At 33.4% G+C, this 21,980-nt stretch overlaps 1 protein-coding gene across 5 annotated transcripts in view; it reads left to right on the top strand.

The window, feature by feature from the left end:
• Positions 1-21,980, top strand: part of LOC143230599 (neprilysin-1-like) — a 55,669-nt gene that overhangs the window by 15,932 nt on the left and 17,757 nt on the right. For 2 of the 5 annotated variants that reach the window (XM_076464428.1, XM_076464423.1), the window contains 12 exons: positions 1,394-1,539; positions 2,449-2,517; positions 2,742-2,903; positions 7,289-7,372; positions 11,245-11,447; positions 15,141-15,314; positions 16,384-16,470; positions 17,164-17,288; positions 17,702-17,924; positions 19,201-19,299; positions 20,569-20,646; positions 21,057-21,160. In XM_076464428.1, coding sequence (XP_076320543.1) covers positions 1,446-1,539; positions 2,449-2,517; positions 2,742-2,903; positions 7,289-7,372; positions 11,245-11,447; positions 15,141-15,314; positions 16,384-16,470; positions 17,164-17,288; positions 17,702-17,924; positions 19,201-19,299; positions 20,569-20,646; positions 21,057-21,160 — 1,502 coding nt within the window. In that variant the 5' untranslated portion in view covers positions 1,394-1,445. The remainder of the gene's footprint in view (positions 1-1,393; positions 1,540-2,448; positions 2,518-2,741; positions 2,904-7,288; positions 7,373-11,244; positions 11,448-15,140; positions 15,315-16,383; positions 16,471-17,163; positions 17,289-17,701; positions 17,925-19,200; positions 19,300-20,568; positions 20,647-21,056; positions 21,161-21,980) is intronic. The other 3 variants (XM_076464427.1, XM_076464425.1, XM_076464424.1) reach the window with 3 other exon arrangements.

Genomic DNA, 21,980 nt, shown 5'->3' with positions numbered 1-21,980 from the left:
CTTACTAACACATAGTGCTTTCATACCCGATCAAAAAGCAATGAAATGCAACTGAAAGAACACTCATAATGAATAAACTTGAATAGTTTGTCTTTAGTGAGCTTCCAATTAAACTTTGGTGACTTAATGTTTTTAATCTTCACTCTTTTAATGTCCCGAAACAAAACGTCCTCCAAAGAGACATTCGGATTGATAACATTCTGTTATATACCTCAAAACAGGTATCTTTATGGCATATCAGGACACGTTTTAGTTTTGAATTTGTTTGGTCGCCTTATTTGCGGCTCCTAGCGTCATTACCTTTTCATATCAGACCGATCCCACCCTAGTGGGCCCGGCATGGCCAGGTGGTTAAGGCACTCGACTCGTAATCCGAGGGTCGCGGGTTCGACTCCCCGTCACACCAAACATGCTCGCCTTTTCAGCCGTGGGGGCGTTATAATGTAACGTTGAATCCCACTATTCTTTGGTAAAAGAGTAGCCCAAGAGTTGACGGTGGGTGGTGATGACTAGTTGCCTTCCCTCCAGCCTTACACTGCTAAATTAGGGAAGACTAGCGCAGATAGCCTTCGAGTAGCTTTGCGCAAAATTCAAAACAAACAAATCTACCCTCGTGATTAGGTATCGAACTATATACCTAAGATCGAAGGTTAGAGTCGGATGGCGCTAAATATACTCATTGTTGTCAGCTGTTAATGCGTTATAAGTGTGACAGAAAATTCTATTATTCGGTTGAAGAAAAAACAAAGCCTTTATGTTAGGGAGGGCGGCTGACTTTTTCTCTTCTAGTGAGCAACAAAGATGCAGATACGACTGTACTTGAACTCTAGGGCTCTCTGGTGATTTTTCCCACGAGTGCATTAAGGTTCCATTAAGATTGAAAATATCAAATTTTCTTTTGCTACCCTTGAATGAATATTTTTATGTTTGTGGCCTCAGCAAATGAAATGTTCATTTTTTCCAGTATTAAACGTTTAACATTTATCCTTCTTTATAAATTTTAGACAAAACAATGTGTACAAAATCATTTTATTCTGAAGTTAATTGTAATCATCAATAATTTATTATTAAAACAAGCTACTTACAATAAATCAGAATTAAAACATAATTTAGTAGTTAATTTCGATAATTCAAAATGTTATTCTCACTAAGGTATAATTCATTAGTTTGGTACCCTTGCTCTTAACGACATTTTCGGTCATAATTCTAATAATATCTCACGGTGCTTGGCCAATGTCTGAGATTTAGATTAGTCCTCAATCCATATTATAAGCTAATAATAGAAATTAATCATGATAAATAATACTGTATTCACAAGATCTATATAATATAACAGAAAAAAAATTGCATAACTTTACTAAGTACTTATTCTGTTTCTATTGTATGCAACCAGGTGGCGATGCTGGGGTTCCCCAAAAACAGTCTTAGAACGAACTTTGTTGACTATGTTGTTGGTGATGTCAACACTCTGTGCTGTTATGGTTGTTTTATTGACACGTAGCAATACGTCCTTCCTCCTACCCAGAGGTAGGCGAAATGGTATGATCAGCATGACGCATGACTTTCTTTTATTTTCCATCATTTTTAATAGTATTTTCCTTAATTTTTATTATTTTGTTTAAAATTAATATATTATCGCTTTCATTTTGTTTTATTAAGTCTCAAATCGTATTTTATTGTGACTTTTGAATCGTATGATAGTTCTAGGTTCTTTCATAAACTTCGGAATAAATAAAACATTATAATATGTTTTTAGTTTTTATTTTATTGTTATTCACATTACAACTGTATGGTAAACGGTTATATTTAACTCATTTATTAATAATGTGAAACATTCCACTGAAAACATTGTAAACTTGTAACTGAATGAAACAAATGTCTATAGTTTTAAACAATTCTTTCAATGAAGACCTCTCTGCCTTATAATAAGTTTTGACACTAGAGGGACATTAATGTAACCATAAGTGATTTTGGAACGCTAATCTCTGTATTAAGAGGTCTATGTTGATTGGACATACTCAACCCATTGTTTCTTAAAAGTTCTACTATTGGTAAAAAATTATTACCTGAAGCAAGCTAAAAAACAATACGGCGATAGCAGACCCTGATAATGTATCTCATGACGGTTGGTATGAGTATTAATGGTTTTTCTAATAAAGTAGAGAACAACGTTTCGATCTTCCTTAGTCATCTTCAGGTAACACTTTAGTAAAAGCGTTAATATCCATACCAGCCATTCTGAGATACATTTTTACCTCAAGTGGGTATCTTATCGTCAAGAAAGGCCTTAAAAATTATATTCTTAACTAAAATCTATAATGTATTGATAAATAGTAATAAAATTTCTCACGTTTTCACAATGTACCACTCGACTACTTAGTGAAGAAATATTTATGGTGAAATGTAAAGCCGTCACTAATTATGTACATTATTATTATTTTTCGACAGCAGAGGTCGCAACTGAAAAAGAGCCCGTATGTCCTGGGATTTGTATCACTGAGACGTGTGTCAGAGCTGGTACGTAGGAACATATTATTTTGGCTTTGTTTTTAATACATAATTTATTCCTTATGAATGATACTCCACCTAGCAGCAGAAGTTATTAATAACATGGAACCTACGGTAAATCCTTACAGGGATGTTGAAACAAATTTCTGTGCTAAATATTAATATATGGAGAAAGTTTGAAAGATCAACTATTAATATATAATTTATTTCTTTACAAATGATACTCCACCTAGCGGCAGAACTTATTAAGAACATGGACCCCACAGCAAACCCTTGCGATGACTTTTATCAGTACGCATGTGGAAACTGGCATCGCTACCACTTTCTCCCGGCTGATAGACCCCAGTACAATACATTTTCTCTGATGAAGGACAACTTGATTACGACATTGAGAGGTAAAAATGTAATATTTGAATTTTACTATTTCTGTAAACTGGAAGAGATTATTCCTGCAATTTCTGCGAGATGTTTTATTATCTCCACTAAATTAAAGAACAAATACTACCAAACTTATTTGAAGCTAAAAATACCAGTAATATTAAAATAATGTATTAAAAATTATATAATGCTAATTTATTTTGCATTTATATGGACACCATACTATAAAAGGCCTAATTATTGATTTTGAATTTAATCGAATAAATCTATTTTATAATGATATTAATCAAATTATATCGTTGAGTAACGGCAAACCATTTGTATTATAACAGACGACATATTTAGTAATAAAAATTGAGAAAAAAACACATAACGTTACTCCTGAGATCATAATAAAAGGTTTCATTTCAACCGATTTTTCGCCCTTACTACTTTATCAGGAAGAGTTTGACGTAAATACATACCTTAACTTAAGAAAAAAAAAGCCAAAAAACTAAACTAAAATTAAAAACACACACTGCTGGCCAAAATCTTAAGGCCAATGAACATAAAGAAAAAATATGCAATTTGCATTGTTAGACTCAACCACTTATTTGAGTAGAGCTTCGAAAGATGAAAATAAGAAAAGGGAAAATAAAAATAAAAAACCTTTTTAGTATTTAATAGGTAAAATGTGAACACTATGAAATTAGCCTAAGTACTAGCTGGTCAAGAGTTTAAGACCATACCAAATAGAAGTCCTAAACAAGGTAGGAAATGCCCGGCAAGAGGTCTTAGTAGTGAGTTGCATTCATTGCGAATAACTTCAAACATTCACTTTGGTACGGTCGATATAAGCGTTTGCAGAAGGTTGGCTGGAATGTTATTCCAAGTGATGAAAAGCACCCCAGATCATGATGGAACCTCCTTCACTGTGTCGTGTAGAAAATGTCTCCGGTGGGATATCCTTATCGTGCCAGTAACGTTAGAATCCATCTGGACCATCCAGATTGAATTTTTTCTCATCAGAGAACAAACCTTCGTCCACTTTTCTACGTTCAATGTTCGGTGCTTCTCAGCAAAGTTTAACCGAGCTGTTTCGTGGTGTGAAAGGAGGCGTGACCTTTGAAGACGTTTACGGTTTTTAAAGCCTTCCTCTCTCGTAGATGCCGTTTTATTGTTCTTGAGCTGCATTCTGCGTTCGTAAGGGCCTTAATCTGGTTCGACGATCGGGTGGTATCTTGCTGGACAACCCGTCGAATCCTCCTGCTCAACGTCGGCGAAATTTACTTGGGCTGACCACTTGAAATTCTCATTCCGTATCCCTCAGGATCTTTTAGTAAATTTGCAACAGCAGTTTTACTACGCCCAATCTCACCAGCGATGGCACGTTGAGAGAAACCTTGCTTTTGTAGCTCGACAATTCTGCCACGTTCAAACTCTGTTAACTTTTCAGCCTTTGCCCTGTTTTACCCAAACAGGAGATGTCAGTGGAAGATGTTAACAACGCTAATGCTTGAACACAAATGACTAAATTTCGTTAGATGTTTACCGATTAACGCTTTGTTTCAGTATGGTCTTAAACTTTTAACCAGCTAGTACTTAGGCTAATTTCATAGTGTTCACATTTTCCCTATTAAATGCTAAAAACGTTTTTTATTTTTATTTTCCCTTTTCTTATTTTCATCTTTCGAAGCTCTACTCAAATAAGTGGTTGATTCTAACAACGCAAAACTCATATTTTTTCTTTATGTTCATTGGCCATAAGATTTTGGCCAACAGTGTATATCCGTTCTAAACATTGTTAGTTGAGTATAGAACACAATAAGAAGTCATTTATTGGTACTTTATACACGGTGAAAACATGGTTAGTTAAAAAGTTACCTGATATTTCGTCAACTTTCTTCAAAATGTTACGAAATAGGCTCTGCCACATGAAGAATCGAACGATGCTCGTTAGCCCTTTGTGTAACATGAATGTTAGCTCAGGGAGTCTTTATACCGAAGAAACCCTTACGAAGAAATGGGCCAGGGGGAAAATGCGTGCAGGGGAACCCAACGTAATCAGTTGACAGATAAAAGCATTGATATTTTGTTTGTTTTCCGTTTTGCGCAAAGCTCGCTAGGGCTATCCACGCTATCTATTCCTAATTTAGCAGTATGAGGCTAGAGAGAAGGCAGCTAATCATCACTTTCCACCGCTAACTCTTGGGCTACTCTCTTATCAACGGATAGTGGGATTGACCGTAACATTATAATGCCCTTACAGCTGAAAGGGCGCGCATGTTTGGCATAATGTGGATTTGAATTCACAATCTTCTGATTATGAGACAAGCACCCTAACCACCTCATGTCAGGCCCTTATTCAGTTTGACCTACTAAACTTTTAAATTGATTCAGTCGCCCCACGACTGAAAAGGGCGATCATGTTTGGTGTGACGGAGATTCTAACCTACGCCCCTACATTACGAGTCAAACGCCATAACCACCTGACAATCATGGCGAGTCCATTAATAGTTTTGGAACTCTTCACCCACTCTTTTAATAAATGAAATATTTTTACCAGCTAAAAGTACAACAACCACTCATGCATTCTAATAATACGCTTGTTAAAAAATTATTTCTACGCATACACTAACAACAGTGCACATTACATTTCTTAAATCATGCGGGCACTGCACCAGAGTCTGGCTGAAAGGTGTCTTGTTACTGTAATTGTTTCAAATGTCTATCTTTACAAGGTGATGCGTTTTTGCATCGCTTTCATTGATGGCACCTTTCTCAAACAAGCAGGATAGCAAAACTCGAAATATTGATGAAAATATCTTTGTAAAACAGTGTCTCCTTGAACAGACCTGAGTCACAAGTGATCGCTTAGTCAGCTGATACCTAGTGCGATCAGCGGTTACTGACCACATAGTCGTGTCCGGAATATTGAAGAGAGGGAAAAACATTACTGTCATTGTGCCAATACAAATCAACTCAAACTACTTCTTGGGTCATTCGTTACATATCCCTATATTCTATTCTAATATTCTCTACTTAACCCTATATTCTGGTTCAATATTCCCTACATATCCCTATATTCTAATGCTTCCACATCTCATGCGCACCATCATTTGTTACCAAAACTTATGCAGCTTGTCTACTTGACCCAGAGGTTTATCATTAATTTTAATATCCGTGTTTGAATGAAAGTTGGGTAAAAAATATCGTAACAGTCTGTTTATTGCTTATAACACAAGTATTAAATATACTCTCGGCAAGATATCTAATTTATAAGAACAGTTTATCAGTGTTGAATTCTTTGTGTTGGTTTTTATCAAAGCTATACAATGGACATTGTCCTCCACGGAGAATCGAACTCTGAATTTAGCACTTATCACTGATCCAAAAGGAGGACGCATACGTTAAAACCACTGTTGACTGTAAAATAATGCTGAGATTCACCACTGTGTAACCGTCATTTGAACACTTTCAAATGTTTTCTACAGTTGAACTTTTGGTTAGAGAGAAACCCAAACACACATCTTATTTTAGGACGGAAGTTCAAAGTTGCTTCCAGCACATTGGGTCAAAACAGGTTATATTTAAACAGTAATTGTAATAACATGCAGTATTATCATTGTAATGCTTTCTTATAAATTATTCAGTCAGTCAGGTTTAATACACTAAAAAAGGCTACCGATGAAGGTTGAATTTCACGAAACTGGTATGAAATAATGAACCAACCAACAGACAAGGATTTCGTAATTTTATATACTTTAAACAGATTATCTGACTGGATGATTCACAAGAATAAATTAGTAGCATGTGAATATAAACCTTCGTTAACATAACAACAATACAGGTAAATAAAAACCTTGGTTAACGTAACAACAATACAGGTAAATATAAACCTTGGTTAACGTTGCAACAATACAGGTAAATATAAACTTTGGTTAACGTAGCAACAATACAAGTAAATATAAATCTTGGCTAACGCAGCAACAATACAAGTAAATATAAACATTGGTTGACGTAGCAACAATACAAGTAAATATAAACCTTGGTTGACGTAGCAACAATACAAGTAAATATAAATCTTGGTTGATGTAGCAACAATACAAGTAAATATAAATCTTGGTTGACGTAGCAACAATACAAGTAAATATAAACTTTGGTTAACGTAACAACAATACAAGTAAATATAAACCTTGGTTAACGTAACAACAATACAAGTAAATATAAATATTGGTTAACGTAGCAACAATACGTGTAAATAATTACATCAACATTTATTTTAGCCGTTAACAAAACACAAACATTAACATTTCTTCATTTGGTGAAAATATATAAACACTTTTTCTCTCATTAAGGAAACAACATGTAAAATAATTACAATTTTAAAATCATATTGTTTTTATTTTTTTTTCCTTTTTAGATCTGTTTCAAGAACCAATCACTGAAGACGACAATGTTGCCATCATCAACGTGAAGAACCTCTATTTGTCGTGTATGAATGAAAGTATGTATCGTATAACCCAGTTATCTAACTTACCATGTATGAATGAAAATATGTATCGTATAACCCAGTTATCTAACTTACCATGTATGAATGAAAGTATGTATCGTATAACCCAGTTATCTAACTTACCGTGTATGAATGAAAGTATGTATCCTATATCCCAGTTATCTAACTTACCGTGTATGAATGAAAGTATGTATCCTATATCCCAGTTATCTAACTTACCATGTATGAATGAAAGTATGTATCGTATAACCCAGTTATCTAACTTACCATGTATGAATGAAAGTATGTATCGTATAACCCAGTTATCTAACTTACCATGTATGAATGAAAGTATGTATCGTATAACCCAGTTATCTAACTTACCATGTATGAATGAAAGTATGTTTCGTACAAAGAAGTTATCTAACTTACCATGTATGAATGAAAGTATGTATCGTATAACCCAGTTATCTAACTTGATATGTACAAATGAAAGTGTGTAAACTAGTTATTTAACTTACCGTTTATGAGTGAAAGTATGTATCGTGTAAATCAGTCATTTAACTTACTATGCATGAATGAAAGTAGATATAGTGTAAACCAGTTATCTAACCGTGTATGAATGAAAGTATGTATCGTAACATCCAATTATCTAACTTACCGTGTATGAATGAAAGTATTTATCGTGTAAACCAGTTATCTAACTTACCATGCATGAATGAAAGTAGGTATAGTGTAAGCCAGTTAGCTAACTTGCCGTGTATGAATGAAAGTATGTATCGTATAAATCAATTACGTAACATATTCTGGTTATTTGAGGGTTAAATATTTTTCTTTAAAATGTGTGATTAGTTTCTTCGCAGTTTTTTCCTCGACCAACAAACGTTTACACAAAAGATCTTTATCCTTATGTTATAATTCTTGTCATTTCACATCAACTTTATATTTCTCTTTCAAATATAATCGTTAAGCAAGTTCTGTTTCAAAAAGTGTCTTTCCGTTTAGGGTGCTCTTTGTTTGAAAGTAAACGTTCGATACTTTTATTCGTGGAGAGTCTACTACGTGCTCGAGCGCACATAAATCAAACTGCACGTGTTACCGTAATTTAAAGAAAAATTAAATAACTAGGAAAAGGTGAGATTTTTGTCTTAACGAAAAGCCACTCAGTGAGGTATCTACGTTCCCTCTCTCGCTGAGATTCGAACACCGGATATTAGCACTGTAAGTCTGTAAACGTATCATTAGCCCATTAGTGGGTTGTTGAAAGATGTCAAATTATTTAGTTTTATCACTTCTCAACACTCTATCTATGTACCTTTGATCTTGCAGACGATAGCTATATGTAAATCTGTTTGGCACGGATAGCCCATAAAATAGACATTTTTAAATGACGCTGTAGAACTGTGTATGACAATAATGATAAAGTTTACAAGTTTAATTTAAGTTACTTCATAGGTAAAGTAATGGTAGTTTAAATCTTTTGTCACAAGTATGTTACTTCATAGGTAATCTGTAAAGTAATGGTAGTTTAAATCTTTTGTCACAAGTATGTTACTTCATAGGTAATCTGTAAAGTAATGGTAGTTTAAATCTTTTGTCACAAGTATGTTACTTCATAGGTAATCTGTAAAGTAATGGTAGTTTAAATCTTTTGTCACAGATAGGCCATTGGGTAAAGTTTTTCCATACTGTGTAGACCTGTTTGAGAGACTGCTATAAATTAAAGATACTGTTTAATTACACTGTTTTAAACTCTTTGGCATAGACAACCTATAGAGGAAAATTAGTATTTAAATATATGGTTTATATAGTTTTTGATATGTAATTCTTAATACCCTTTTCTTTTTAAAACATCGTTCAAATCTTTTGGGGGTGGATAATATATAAAGTAAAGACACTCTCCACAGACAACTTTTAAATTCTTTGGGGTGGGTAATATATAATGTGAAGTTACTGTCTCTAGTCGGTATTACAGATCGTGTTTTTTGTTTTTTTTTGTATTTCACTTAACTGCTTGTGCTAATGCGTGTGAAATAGATCAATAAAAATCTGCGGATTTTTATCCTGATAATTCACAAATGTTGTATTCATTAAAGCCAAGCTTTTCAACTTCTATCTATCATAAAAACACATTTACTGACCTTTTCACTCAGTTTTACAGTTTTATACCCTTCTCTGGGCCTGGCATGGCCTAGCGCGTTAAGGCGTGCGCTTTGTAATCTGAGGGTCGCGGGTTCGCGCCCGAGCCGTGCCAAACATGCTCGCCCTCCCAGCCGTGGGGGCGTTATAATGTGACGGTCAATCCCACTATTCGTTGGTAAAAGAGTAGCCCAAGAGTTGGCGGTGGGTGGTGATGACTAGCTGCCTTCCCTCTAGTCTTACACTGCTAAATTAGGGACGGCTAGCACAGATAGCCCTCGAGTAGCTTTGTGCGAAATTCCAAAAACAACAACAATATACCCTTCTCTATCAAACATAATCTTAATCTCTATCTACTAAACAAATCCTATAAACGTACCTTATCCTATCTAGCCTTTCACTAAGACAAACAAAACATTCTTTTATGAATTTCTTGGAGAAAATAACTAACTCTTTCTTAACCAAATTGTTTGTCAAACCACCTAAGATATCCAAACTTACCTTATACCCCTGTTGTCCACACTGTGTCCAAACTTACCTTATACCCCTGTTGTCCACATTGTGTCCAAACTTACCTTATACCCCTGTTGTCCACACTGTGTCCAAACTTACGTTATACCCCTGTTGTCCGCACTGTGTCCAAACTTACCTCATACCCCTGTTGTCGCACTGTGTCCAAAACTTACCTTACCTCATACCCCTGTTGTCCGCACTGTGTTCAAACTTACCTTACCTTATACCCTGTTGTCCGCACTGTGTCCAAACTTACCTCATACCCTGTTGTCCACACTGTGTCCAAACTTACTTACCTTATACCCTGTTGTCCACACTGTGTCCAAACTTACCTTATACCCCTGTTGTCCGCACTGTGTCCAAACTTACCTCATACCCCTGTTGTCCACACTGTGTCCAAACTTACCTCATACCCCTGTTGTCCGCACTGTGTCCAAACTTACCTCATACCCCTGTTGTCCACACTGTGTCCAAACTTACCTTATACCCCTGCTGTCCATATTTTGGGAGACAGGAATCCCTTATCACGAAACAGTTGGAAAGTTATGTAACACTTGCTATCCTCATATTAACATGAAGGTTATTATTAAATCCAACTTTAAACTTTTTTATCCACTACAAAGTTTGTTTGTCGACTGCCCACTCTTAACATCTCGTCTACTTGTGTACGTGAGAGACGGTAAAGTCTCATATACTGGTAAAACCAAACGACATATTAAAGTAGCACCAGCATGTGAACACATGGTCATATTCTTAAAAAGTGGAAGGAAGGTTACAAATATTGTTTGTTTATATTTACTTCTATATTACTGATGAAGGAATTGTAAAGATTTCGAAACGTTTAATAAATGTTTTCTGTTATCACGTTCATGTTTTATCATTAAGTTACGTTTTCCCAAAATTAAATCGATTAAACGGAAAGTTGTTTTTGCGCCTAGTTTTGAAAATTAAAAACTGATAAAGAATATTCAATTGAAATACCTCAATAAAACGAACTTGTATAAATACTCTTATAGTTAACACCAGGTAATTAACTTGTATAAGTATTCTGATAGTTAACACCAGGTAATTAACTTGTATAAGTATTCTGATAGTTAACACCAGGTAATTAACTTGTATAAGTATTCCGATAGTTAACACCAGGTAATTAACTTGTATAAGTATTCCGATAGTTAACACCAGGTAATTAACTTCTATAAGTATTCTGATAGTTAACACCAGGTAATTTATTTTAGGTTTGATTGAGCAAAGACGTGAAACGCCACTACTTGAGTTCTTAAAAATCATTGGTGATTGGCCAGCGATCTCATCTAGCTGGATTGAGGAAGAATTTGATTGGATAGAGACCGTGGCTAACCTCAGGTTGTACAAAGCGGACATTCTAATAGCCCAGTGGGTGGGTCCAGACACCAAGAACGCATCTGTTCACATAATACAAGTAAGTGTTATGATATAACCATTATCAGCCTGTACCTTTCGTTCTGCTTTCTACAACTCTTATCTCTGCTCAAAACAATTCCCAATTAATTATAAAAAAAAACCAAAACCTACAAACTCCATTTGAATAAAGTTCCTTTCAAAGTTCACCTTAAATGATGGATCATTGTTACAGAATGAAGAAGGGAGGATAAAAGTAGTCCTCAACATCTTGTTCAGAAAAGACTGTCTTTCCTTTAAAACTGTTCCCCTCCCAGAAGCAAAGTGGCTTGTCTACGGACTGATAGAAACCGGGTTTCAATACCCGTGGTTGGTAGAGCATATAGAGCTAATTGTGTAGCTTTGTGTTTAATTCCAAAAAATCATTAATCAGAATTCTAAACTAAATAAATGCCATGTTTAAGTAAATAAGAGATATAACCCTAGTTAGACCAGAGTTTCCACCTTCACAGTCAGTACAATACACTACTGAAATGAGGGTATTCAATAAAAAAAATCTGTAATAATGGTATGTTACTGTTGTATTTAAGGAGTGAAAATCTGTAATAATGGTATGTTACTGTTGTATTTAAGGAGTGAAAATCTATAATAACGGTATGTTACTGTTGTGATTACTGAGTGAAAATCTATAATAATGATATGTTACTGTTGTATTTAAGGAGTGAAAATCTATAATAACGGTATGTTATTGTTGTATTTAAGGAGTGAAAATCTATAATAACGGTATGTTACTGTTGTGATTACTGAGTGAAAATCTATAATAATGATATGTTACTGTTGTATTTAAGGAGTGAAAATCTATAATAACGGTATGTTATTGTTGTATTTAAGAAGGGAAAATCTATAATAATGGTATGCTATTGTTGCATTTGAGGAGGAAAAATCTATAATAATGCTATGTTATTGTTGTATTTAAGGAGAGAAATCTATAATAATCGTATGTTATTGTTGTATTTAAGGAGAGAAATCTATAATAATCGTATGTTATTGTTATATTTAAGGAGTGAACATCTATAATAATGGTATGTTACTATTGTATTTAGGGAAGGAAATCTATAAAAATGGTATGTTACTGTTGTATTTTGGGAAGGAAATCTATAATAATGGCATGTTATTGTTGTAATTAAGAAGGGAAAATCTATAATAATGGTATGCTTCTGTTGTATTTAAGGAGGGAAAATCTACAATAATGGTATGTTATTGTTGTATTTAAGAAGGGAAAATTTATAATAATGAAATGTTATTGTTGTATTTAAGAAGGGAAAATTTATAATAATGAAATGTTATTGTTGTATTTAAGAAGGAAAAATTTATAATAATGGTATTTTATTGTTGTATTTAAGAAGGGAAATCTATAATAATGGTACGTTGTTGTTGTTTTGAATTAAGCACAAAGCTACACAATGGGCTATCTGTGCTCTGCCTATTACCGGTATCGAAACCCGGCTTTTAGGGTTGTAAGTCCGCAGACATACCGCTGAGCCACTGGGGAGCAATGGTACGTTATTTTTTTACTTAAGGAGCGAAAATCTATAATAATGGTATGTTATTGTTGTATTTATGGAGGAAAATCTATAATAATGGTATGTTACGTTTATATTTAAAGAGGAAAATCGTTAATAATGGTACGTTATTATTGTATTTAAGGATTGAAAATCTATTATAATAGTATGTTATTGTTGTATTTGGGGTGGAAAAACTGCAACGTTTATTCTATTTGATTATAAAATCTTCGTTAAATTTTGAGTCTTTATTAAGATTTCTAAATTACAGGAAAAATTGTGGCTGCTTAATTTAAAGGAACTAGCTGGGATACTCGTCCCCTGGACGGAAGTTATGTAATTTCATGACTAATGAAAGGTTATGACATGAAAAGTTGTGTTCTTTATATATAATTTTAAAAACTCAAAACACCCATAAAACAAGATATGAAACCGTAAATATGAATATATTTCTTCATGGACCGAACACACTTTCATGACAAATTTGGTGAAGATCCATCAATAGGAGTGAAGTAATGGTTAAAAAAACACACGAAAATCACTCGTAAATACCGTAAAATACAAAATTGAAAATTTGTGTGTATTTCCCCATGGATTTAATGAACCTCCATACCAATTTTGATGAATATCCATCAACACCCTGCAAAGTATTTACATGGACACACAACAGATAGTACAATTATATTTATATAGATGACTCCAGCGCATTTTATCTGTGTGTGATGGAGGCAAAATGGGAAAAGTATGATCCCTATTGCAAATCTACATGCATGCAGGATAAAAATTTCGCGAAGTTAGGGATTGTAAATTGAATAATAAAAAGTGTTTCCAGTATCATTCAAGCAAGGGTTCCATTACAATATGGAATTTAATTGGCATATTCACAATTAGGTAAATATTCAAGGATGAATAGGTAGGAACTGGTTAAATACAGCGGTAAATATTTGAGTGTGAATAGGTAGGAACTGGTTACATACAGCGTATGTAGTGGTTACTTTGTGTGCTGTTATCTGAGTAAAATAAATACACATAAAAGTATTTATTGGAAAAGTATATTAAAGGATTAAATGTTGCATACAATCTAAATGAAGCAACACTTGTACTTTCTTATTCGGGTACGTAGTTGGTTATAATTGATAAATGTATAGATGAAACAAAAAGTAATAATCTTAGGACTTACTTGCTGCCAAAATGTTTGTAATTAAGCACAAAGTTACATAATGAACTATCTGTGCTGTGCTCACCACGGGTATTGAAAGTCGGTTTTTAGCTTTGTGAGTTTAAGGGAGATATGTACAATTATTGTCATAACTTGTAAATAATTTAAATATAATTACACTCCACTAATCCACATGGTTACCGCAGTAACAGTTGTTCATAATAAATAATGATATATGGTTAGAAAGAGAGAGAGTCTAGATCACTGCTATTTATGTTGTATTTCTGCCGTCCTGACGAGCTCTGGTATTGGACAAAAGGCTTCGTCAACACTGGATGTGACAGAGGTAGCGTGGTAAACGTATATAATTCATTCGTTCATTCACGAGTTCTTGTGACTGACAGCGAACGTTTATTAAAGTAATGACGTTAATGTGTCTAAGTATATAAAAGATGTTGAAATAGAGATAAATATTGTTATATTATTGATTTTTTCCCTATAACTTGTTTCTAAGTAACTTAGGTAAAATTTAAAATAATTGCAATTTACTTGATTAATTTAGTTCACACCATTTATACATGAAGTATTATAATGTATATACTAAGGGGACGAGTAGGTCTGATGTGTTCCACCCATATAGATGATAACTGTTACGGAACAAAAGGCCTTGTTGGTATTGGATTTCGTAGGTGTTACGTGCTTCACATATTACATTGTACTGCCATTTGTCTTCTCCATGGATTTTAATTACAATGAACAATTAATATCTGCATTTAACTTAATGAGTATCAATACGTTATGGATATATATATAAAGTTCCATTTAGTTGGGTTGGACAACTTGAATTTAAGGAAACGATTAATATTGACACATCAATTAAACTACAAACATGGGACAGATTTAACCCTTTTATTACCAATATAAATACACTATTTATCCATATATTCCTAAACATATTGATACATCAGTTAAACATTACTTGTTGTTCTTGTTTTCACGGATGAAGTTAATGTTTGTCTGTTTCTCACTGAAGTTGGATCAGCCAGATTTACTTTTACCAGACCGGGATTATTACATCAGGAACACGGAACACCTGAAGGTGTACTTGAAATTTATGATAGATGTGGCTCTTCTGCTTGGAGCTGAACTAGAAATAGCCAAACATGAAATGGAGCAAGTGTTGGCGTTTGAAATCTCGCTAGCTAACGTAAGTAGCATTACCAGCACGTGGACTAGTACGATTTGTGAAGCCTATTTGCATGTATTAAAATAGTGACTTAAAAATTGTAAAATGAGTGCCAGTAGTTTTATTTTAGACAAAAATTATGGTATGGAAAGAAATAAAGTAACAAATATATATACGTAGAATATAACTGCTTCAGACACTCGATTTCTGTCTAATAATGCTTTGGTGTCCAGTTTCGAACCTAAAATGTTTGAATAACCAGTTTGAAGCCAACAGTGCTTTAAGTATTGAATTTCAGGCTTCAAATAGTGGGTTTCAGGACATCAATGATTTGTGTATTGTGATTCCAGCCAACAGTTCTTCTGTGTATTTAATAAGCCAACAATATCTGCTGTAAATTTCTTCCAAGCTAACAATACTATCTTAGGTTAACTGAACTAAATATTTTGATTTGGTTAAGCCAATGAAAATCCATCTGTGAGAAGAACTTTATATATTAGTAGCTGATTATCCGTGGCGCCAGTACATTAGATCCATGTGTAACGTATTCATGACGTCAAATCTGCACCTTAAGAATAGAGAAAAATAAAGTTCTCCGTGACAGGGAACAGAGGCGAAACGGGATAATCGTGACAACTACTGTAAATTTACATTCACACAGGATAAAAATTTCGCGACGTTTTGGGTTACACAACGCGTAATGAAAAACTTTTTCCAGTATAATATAAACAAGAGTTCTATTATAATATGATTTGTTTTATTTGTGAATAAAGAACGATCGTTTACTATCTAATTTTCATCATAGAATGAAAATATTTAATGTGGTTTACTTGGTGATAAAGTTAGAAATGATAGTTTTTCAATAATGGCTATTTATATTGAAACACGTGAATTTCCACCATCTGTGCATTATCGAACCTTCCCCGATTAATCAATTCGTACATTTCAACATTACTTTTTGGTTTAATATATAATCGTACATTACTGGCGTTCGAAACTTACAGTCATATAAATCCTAGATGCTATAAACAGGCACCAACACTGTCTATTTTTATATGAATGTGTAATATAGTTGTTATTTGGTACACAGATTACAATACCTCGTGAAGAAAGAATCAATTTTAGTGCTATTTATTCTAAGATGACTCTAGAAGAACTATGTGAAACAGTACCTCAGGTAAGATATGGTGGCGACACCTTAGAACCATTTTTTTTAAATCTCTGGTAACGATAAAATTTGTATTTACAATAACCTATATAATAATAATAATAATAAAATTAAAAATTAAACATGTAACTGTCATGATAATATCAGTGATGACGAGAAAACCCACTTGTAGACAAAAATATATATAGAAACAAAAATGTTCTCACCCAAAACTAGCAGTTTTTACATATTTATTTTACACAGAGAATATTGTTTCTTTGAAGTGAAAAAGAGAAAACTGATCGAAATTAATACCCATATTAAAATATATTTTATAATCAATACGATTTGTATGTTGCCAGAAATGCCACGTATAATATATTTTTGACAGAAAATATTGTACGTAGCTTTAATCTGGCCAACCTTTTCTTATACGTGTAAAATTTTAAATCAAAAATACCTTAATTTTAGAATATCATTGTTCGGTTTCAGTTTAATAATATTTTTACGCCTACTTTCAAATCAAGAAGGCTTTGAATAATCAATTTGAATCCAACAATGCTTTAAGTATTGAATTCAGGTTTCAAAGAGTGGGTTTCAGGACAACAATGATTTGTGTATTGTGATTCCAGCCAACAGTGCTTCTGTGTATTTAATAATAAGCCAACAATGTCTACTCCAAATTTCTCCAAAGCTAACAATACTACGAATATTCGATCTTAGGTTAACTGGACCAAGTACTTTGAGTTAATTATGCCAATGGAAATACCTCTATCAGAAGAAGTCGTGGTGTACGCCCTGGGCTATTTGAAAGACATGGGCAAATTAGTGGAAAGTACATCGAAGCGGTAAACACAGTTCATAAGTTTATTTTGATAACCTGTATCATAGAGAACTGGACGTGTGCAATAGTTTCTTCATGCAATGAATACAAACATGGCTCTGTTAGTTTTAATAAAAATACGGTAGTGTATTCTATGTACTAATTACCCGATTTTCAAGGATGACTTGATTATTAATTAATTATATTAGTTATTTTTTTTAGAAGTAACAAAAACGAAAATGGCCACGTGTTCTTTTTAACCGACTTTCGTATTTGAGCCTGAAATATATATATATATATATATATATCTCTTATCTTTAAGATACACCATTATTTTTTAATAATAATAAACAACCAATCTAAACCTCGATTTCTGTTATTTTGTAAACATGGAACTCTTATCTTGAAAATTGATAAGTTTTATTATTTATGTATTAGCGTAGTGGTAAACTATATACTGTGGAGATTCATCTACAATCGAATTAGTTATCTTGACTCTCGATATTTGGAGAAACAACAAGAATTTTTCAGCGCCCTCTCTGGAACACCATTAAAACCAGAACGATGGAAGACTTGTACCCATTACGTCAATAAATATATGGGTATGGCAACAGGGGCACTCTACGTAAAATCGCACTTTCCCAGTGACAGTAAAAAAACGGTAGGTTTAACAAAAAAAGTAATACAAAAATGTAATACAAAATGAATGGTTACCGAAATATGGAAATTAAATGTTAAAATAATATTAATAATTTTTTCTTGTTTCTTTGTTTGTTTTTGAGTTTCGCGTAAAGCTACATAGGGGCTACTTGCGCTAGCTGTCCCTAATTTAGCAGTGAAAGACTACAGGGAAAGAAGCTAGTCATCACCACCCACCGTCAACTCTTGAGTCTTTTAACAATTAATAGGAGGATTGACTGTCACTTTATAACGCCCCACGGCTGAAAGCTGCCTTCTCTTAGAGACGCCTAATTGTCGATTTTTAGAGGCCTGTTGGAATTTGTATTGAAATATAAGGGTATAGAATAATTCGCGAGCACCAGACAAAAAATTAACTTAATGTGCTTTCCTACGTATTTGTTTATGTTACTGAAGTAAGCATCTTTAAACTTTGTGTTATAATCGTCGTAGTTTTGCAATCGTATAAATGTAAAAGTATCACTGTACAATTAGCCAATAGGAATATTGGATTTACATGTGAGCTAGTACATATTTGTTTTATTGTTATTATTCTGTTGCAGGTTACAGCTTTTACAGCGAGTAAGATTATTTTTAGGTTCGTGTAAGACGTTTTGATCACTGGTGCAATCATCAGGAAGCTCGAAAGGAAATTAATTGTTATTTTTAATTTCCATAGCTAATATATTGTTCGTGGTTTCAGTGCAACAATATATTTTATGTCTGTATCAACAATACACTAATCACAAATGACATTAACGATAACATGAACCTATATATCTCTGCTACATTATCTAATCTTATCGTTAAGCCTAATATGCAAACCATTTTAATAATAATAATAAGCAGTGAATTGACTGTTAAAAGGGCGACAACTGCTTGTACTTCGTCTCTGAGTACAGTTACCATTTCACAACATTTTCTTTTATTCATAATTTCACGCAAAGCAACTATACTTAGCGGACCCTAATTTTAAACATATACACTAGAGGGAAGGCAGCTACTTAGCAACACCCAACGCCAAGTGGTAGGCTTAGTTTTTCTAATCAGATAGCAAGAATTGACTCTCTTTCTAATAACGTATTTACCACCTAAATATGTGGAACACATTTACGGGAACGCAAGGGTCGCGAACCGCGAAACTTTAAGGTCTACAGTCCGGCAACGCTAAACACTAGATAATCATGGACCCTGTCCTAGAGCAATTAAACACAAATTGTAATGTTTGATATACATATGATATTTTTGCTTAATGACAGGCAGAACAAATAATCGAAGATATCAAAAGAGCCTTCATGGACATTTTGGAAGAAATTGACTGGATGGACAACAACACGAAATCAGTGGCAAAAAGAAAAGTAAGGCAAAAATATGTACTCTACAGAACTACTATTACTACTTACAATGTGTTTATATCATAAAGGAAAGAGGTATTAGTAATAACTAGTTTTACAGTCTCAAAATTGTTTAAATCGGGAATATAAAGTGTATCAGCAAAAACCGTGTACAACTAGTTTTACAGTCTGAAAACTGTTTAAATTAGGAATATAAGGTGTATCAGTGAAAACCTGTACAACTAGTTTCACCAGCTGAAGATTGTTTAAATTAGGAATATGAGGTGTATTAGTAAAAACCGTGTACAACTAGTTTCACAACATGAAGATTGTTTAAGTCAGGCTTTGATATAAGAAAACAAACACACGGGTAGTTGGATTGACTGAACATTATAACGCCCTCTTGTCTGAAAGGGCAAGCATGTTTAGTGTGACAGGGATTCGAATCGGCGATTCTCAGATTATGAGTCGAGTGCCCTAACCACCTGGACATGCCGAGCCAATTCTAAAACACAACAATGTATAACTGTAAAGTCAATTTTTGATAATATGTAGTGATGTGATAATAAAAATAACTAGTAATTGATGGACAGTTTTGTAGTGGTGAAGTCCTGCTGAGTTGTACAGAGATAAGTAACTTGAAAAAATACAACTACGTGACTTCTTTAGAACTAAAATCTCGTATCACTTTCTTACTGGAAGTTCCACGTTTGTGACCATTTTTTAAATTAAGTTTTGAGCGTAAAATACTTTGGATCGTTGATTGTTTACTATTTCTTAGAGAACTTAGATTTTTTTAACAGACGAGTCTGTATTGATGTACAAACTAACCAAGTGGTAGTTCCCCCCCAACAAAAAGTAACTGCCCCTCCATTCAAAAATCCATCAATAATTATTCTTGTAGCAAATTATTATGATTAGTGTTCATAATTTATAATTTCCGTTTTCTGACCCTTTAGTGAACGGACCAGTTTCAAGTTATCACCTATAAACATACATCAAATTAAAGTTATTTTAAAGAAATGTATGATGTATATTTCGTTCGTCTAATTTAGAATGTTCAACATCCAAGTTCTATTAGTACATCTATAATCCGTATGAATGTTTTCTTTCTGTTGTTGTTTTTTGACAGTGGTTCTTGTTGTATCTTGTCTTGGGATCCGCCCATTCCACCCCAAAGACCTTACTCCAGCTTTGTAAAAATATGTTTACTCTCATGTGTATTAATTTGTTATCTTTGCTGCTAATCTTTTGTTAAATTTAAATATCGCTGTTGTATTTGTTATGTTTTAGGCTAAACTGATTACACAGAAAATTGGTTATCCAGAATTCATCACCAACAATACTGAACTGGACAAAGAGTACGAAGGGGTGAGTTGTACATTAACTGAATAAAATAATATATATTTTTATTTTGATCTTTATATTGTCACTAAAATAAACTAGCATAGAATGGTCATTCTCAGATTTACTTGGTTAAATAAAGTTATAAAAACTACAGTTCACCAACTTAATTTATTTCACACAGAAACCGCTTTTATAAATCATTAATAATACTAGTAGCATCTCGGCCACTACTATGTATGTCGTATTCCAGCTGGCCTGATGAGTCTTGGTTTATACGAAAGGTCTCATCGACCCTGGATATAGCAGATATATTGTGGTTGACATATTACATTCTCCTTTACGTTTATTCACAAGTTCTTATAATATGTGCATATTAATATGCACCCAACTAAATATTACTTTTCATTTTTATTTTTTATTATCTTGTCCATTAGATAGAATTGCACCCGGACAAATATTTCGAAAATGGTCTTGAAAATCTCAAATATTACGCCTTTCAAGAGCAGTTGAAATTACGAACACCTGTCAACCGTAATCGGTAATCACGTGGTCAAATTATTTATATTATAAAAGGCTTTTACAGGTATAAGTTGTGGTTACATTTGTTATTCACCAATTTACCTCAAAAACCTTGGTAGTAAGTGAAAGGCCTCGTCGGCACTTAATGTAGAAGATATAGTGTGGTTTACATATTATTATTCAGAGTTTGATATCATTTGAAAGTAGTTATTAATAATTTAATTGTCTCTTCCATATAGAAGAATACATGTTGTACTTCTTAATGTTATATAGGCTTATATAATTTTATATAATTATAATTTATATAAATATAATTTATAATTATTATATTATTTTACAGGTTCTTGTAAGGTTATTTGGTATAAATAATGAAAAGTATAGTCGACTATGAAAGGAAAGTGTTATATTTTTTCAACTGAAAGTTTTATAACTTACACGGTTTCATCGAAATGTTATAACTAAATAATAGGCCTAACTCACAAATTTACCTAAACAGACACGTACGTGTTAACTTCCTATCTTATGCACTGTACAAGCTCAAAAAAGAATGTATGGCACTGAACGAAGTACCAACTAACTGATTAATGAACTATGTTACTTACTAACTCGCTGTCTAAGTAAGTAATTCACTAAGTAACGTTTTATATTTTATAGTATTTGTTTTCTGTAAGTCTCAAGAAAATTTAAGACGTCACGTTTATTTGTTTGTGGATTTCGCGCAAAGCGTCACGAAAGCTATCTGGGCTAGCCGTTCCTAATTTAGCACTGTAAGACTAGAGGGAAGACAGCTAATCATCATCACTCACCGCCAACTCTGGGGCTACTCTTGTTTGGCAAGC

The sequence above is a fragment of the Tachypleus tridentatus genome, chromosome 10, assembly GCF_004210375.1.
Source record: "Tachypleus tridentatus isolate NWPU-2018 chromosome 10, ASM421037v1, whole genome shotgun sequence".
NCBI lineage: Eukaryota > Metazoa > Arthropoda > Merostomata > Xiphosura > Limulidae > Tachypleus > Tachypleus tridentatus.
This window is presented reverse-complemented; position numbering and strand designations above follow the sequence as displayed.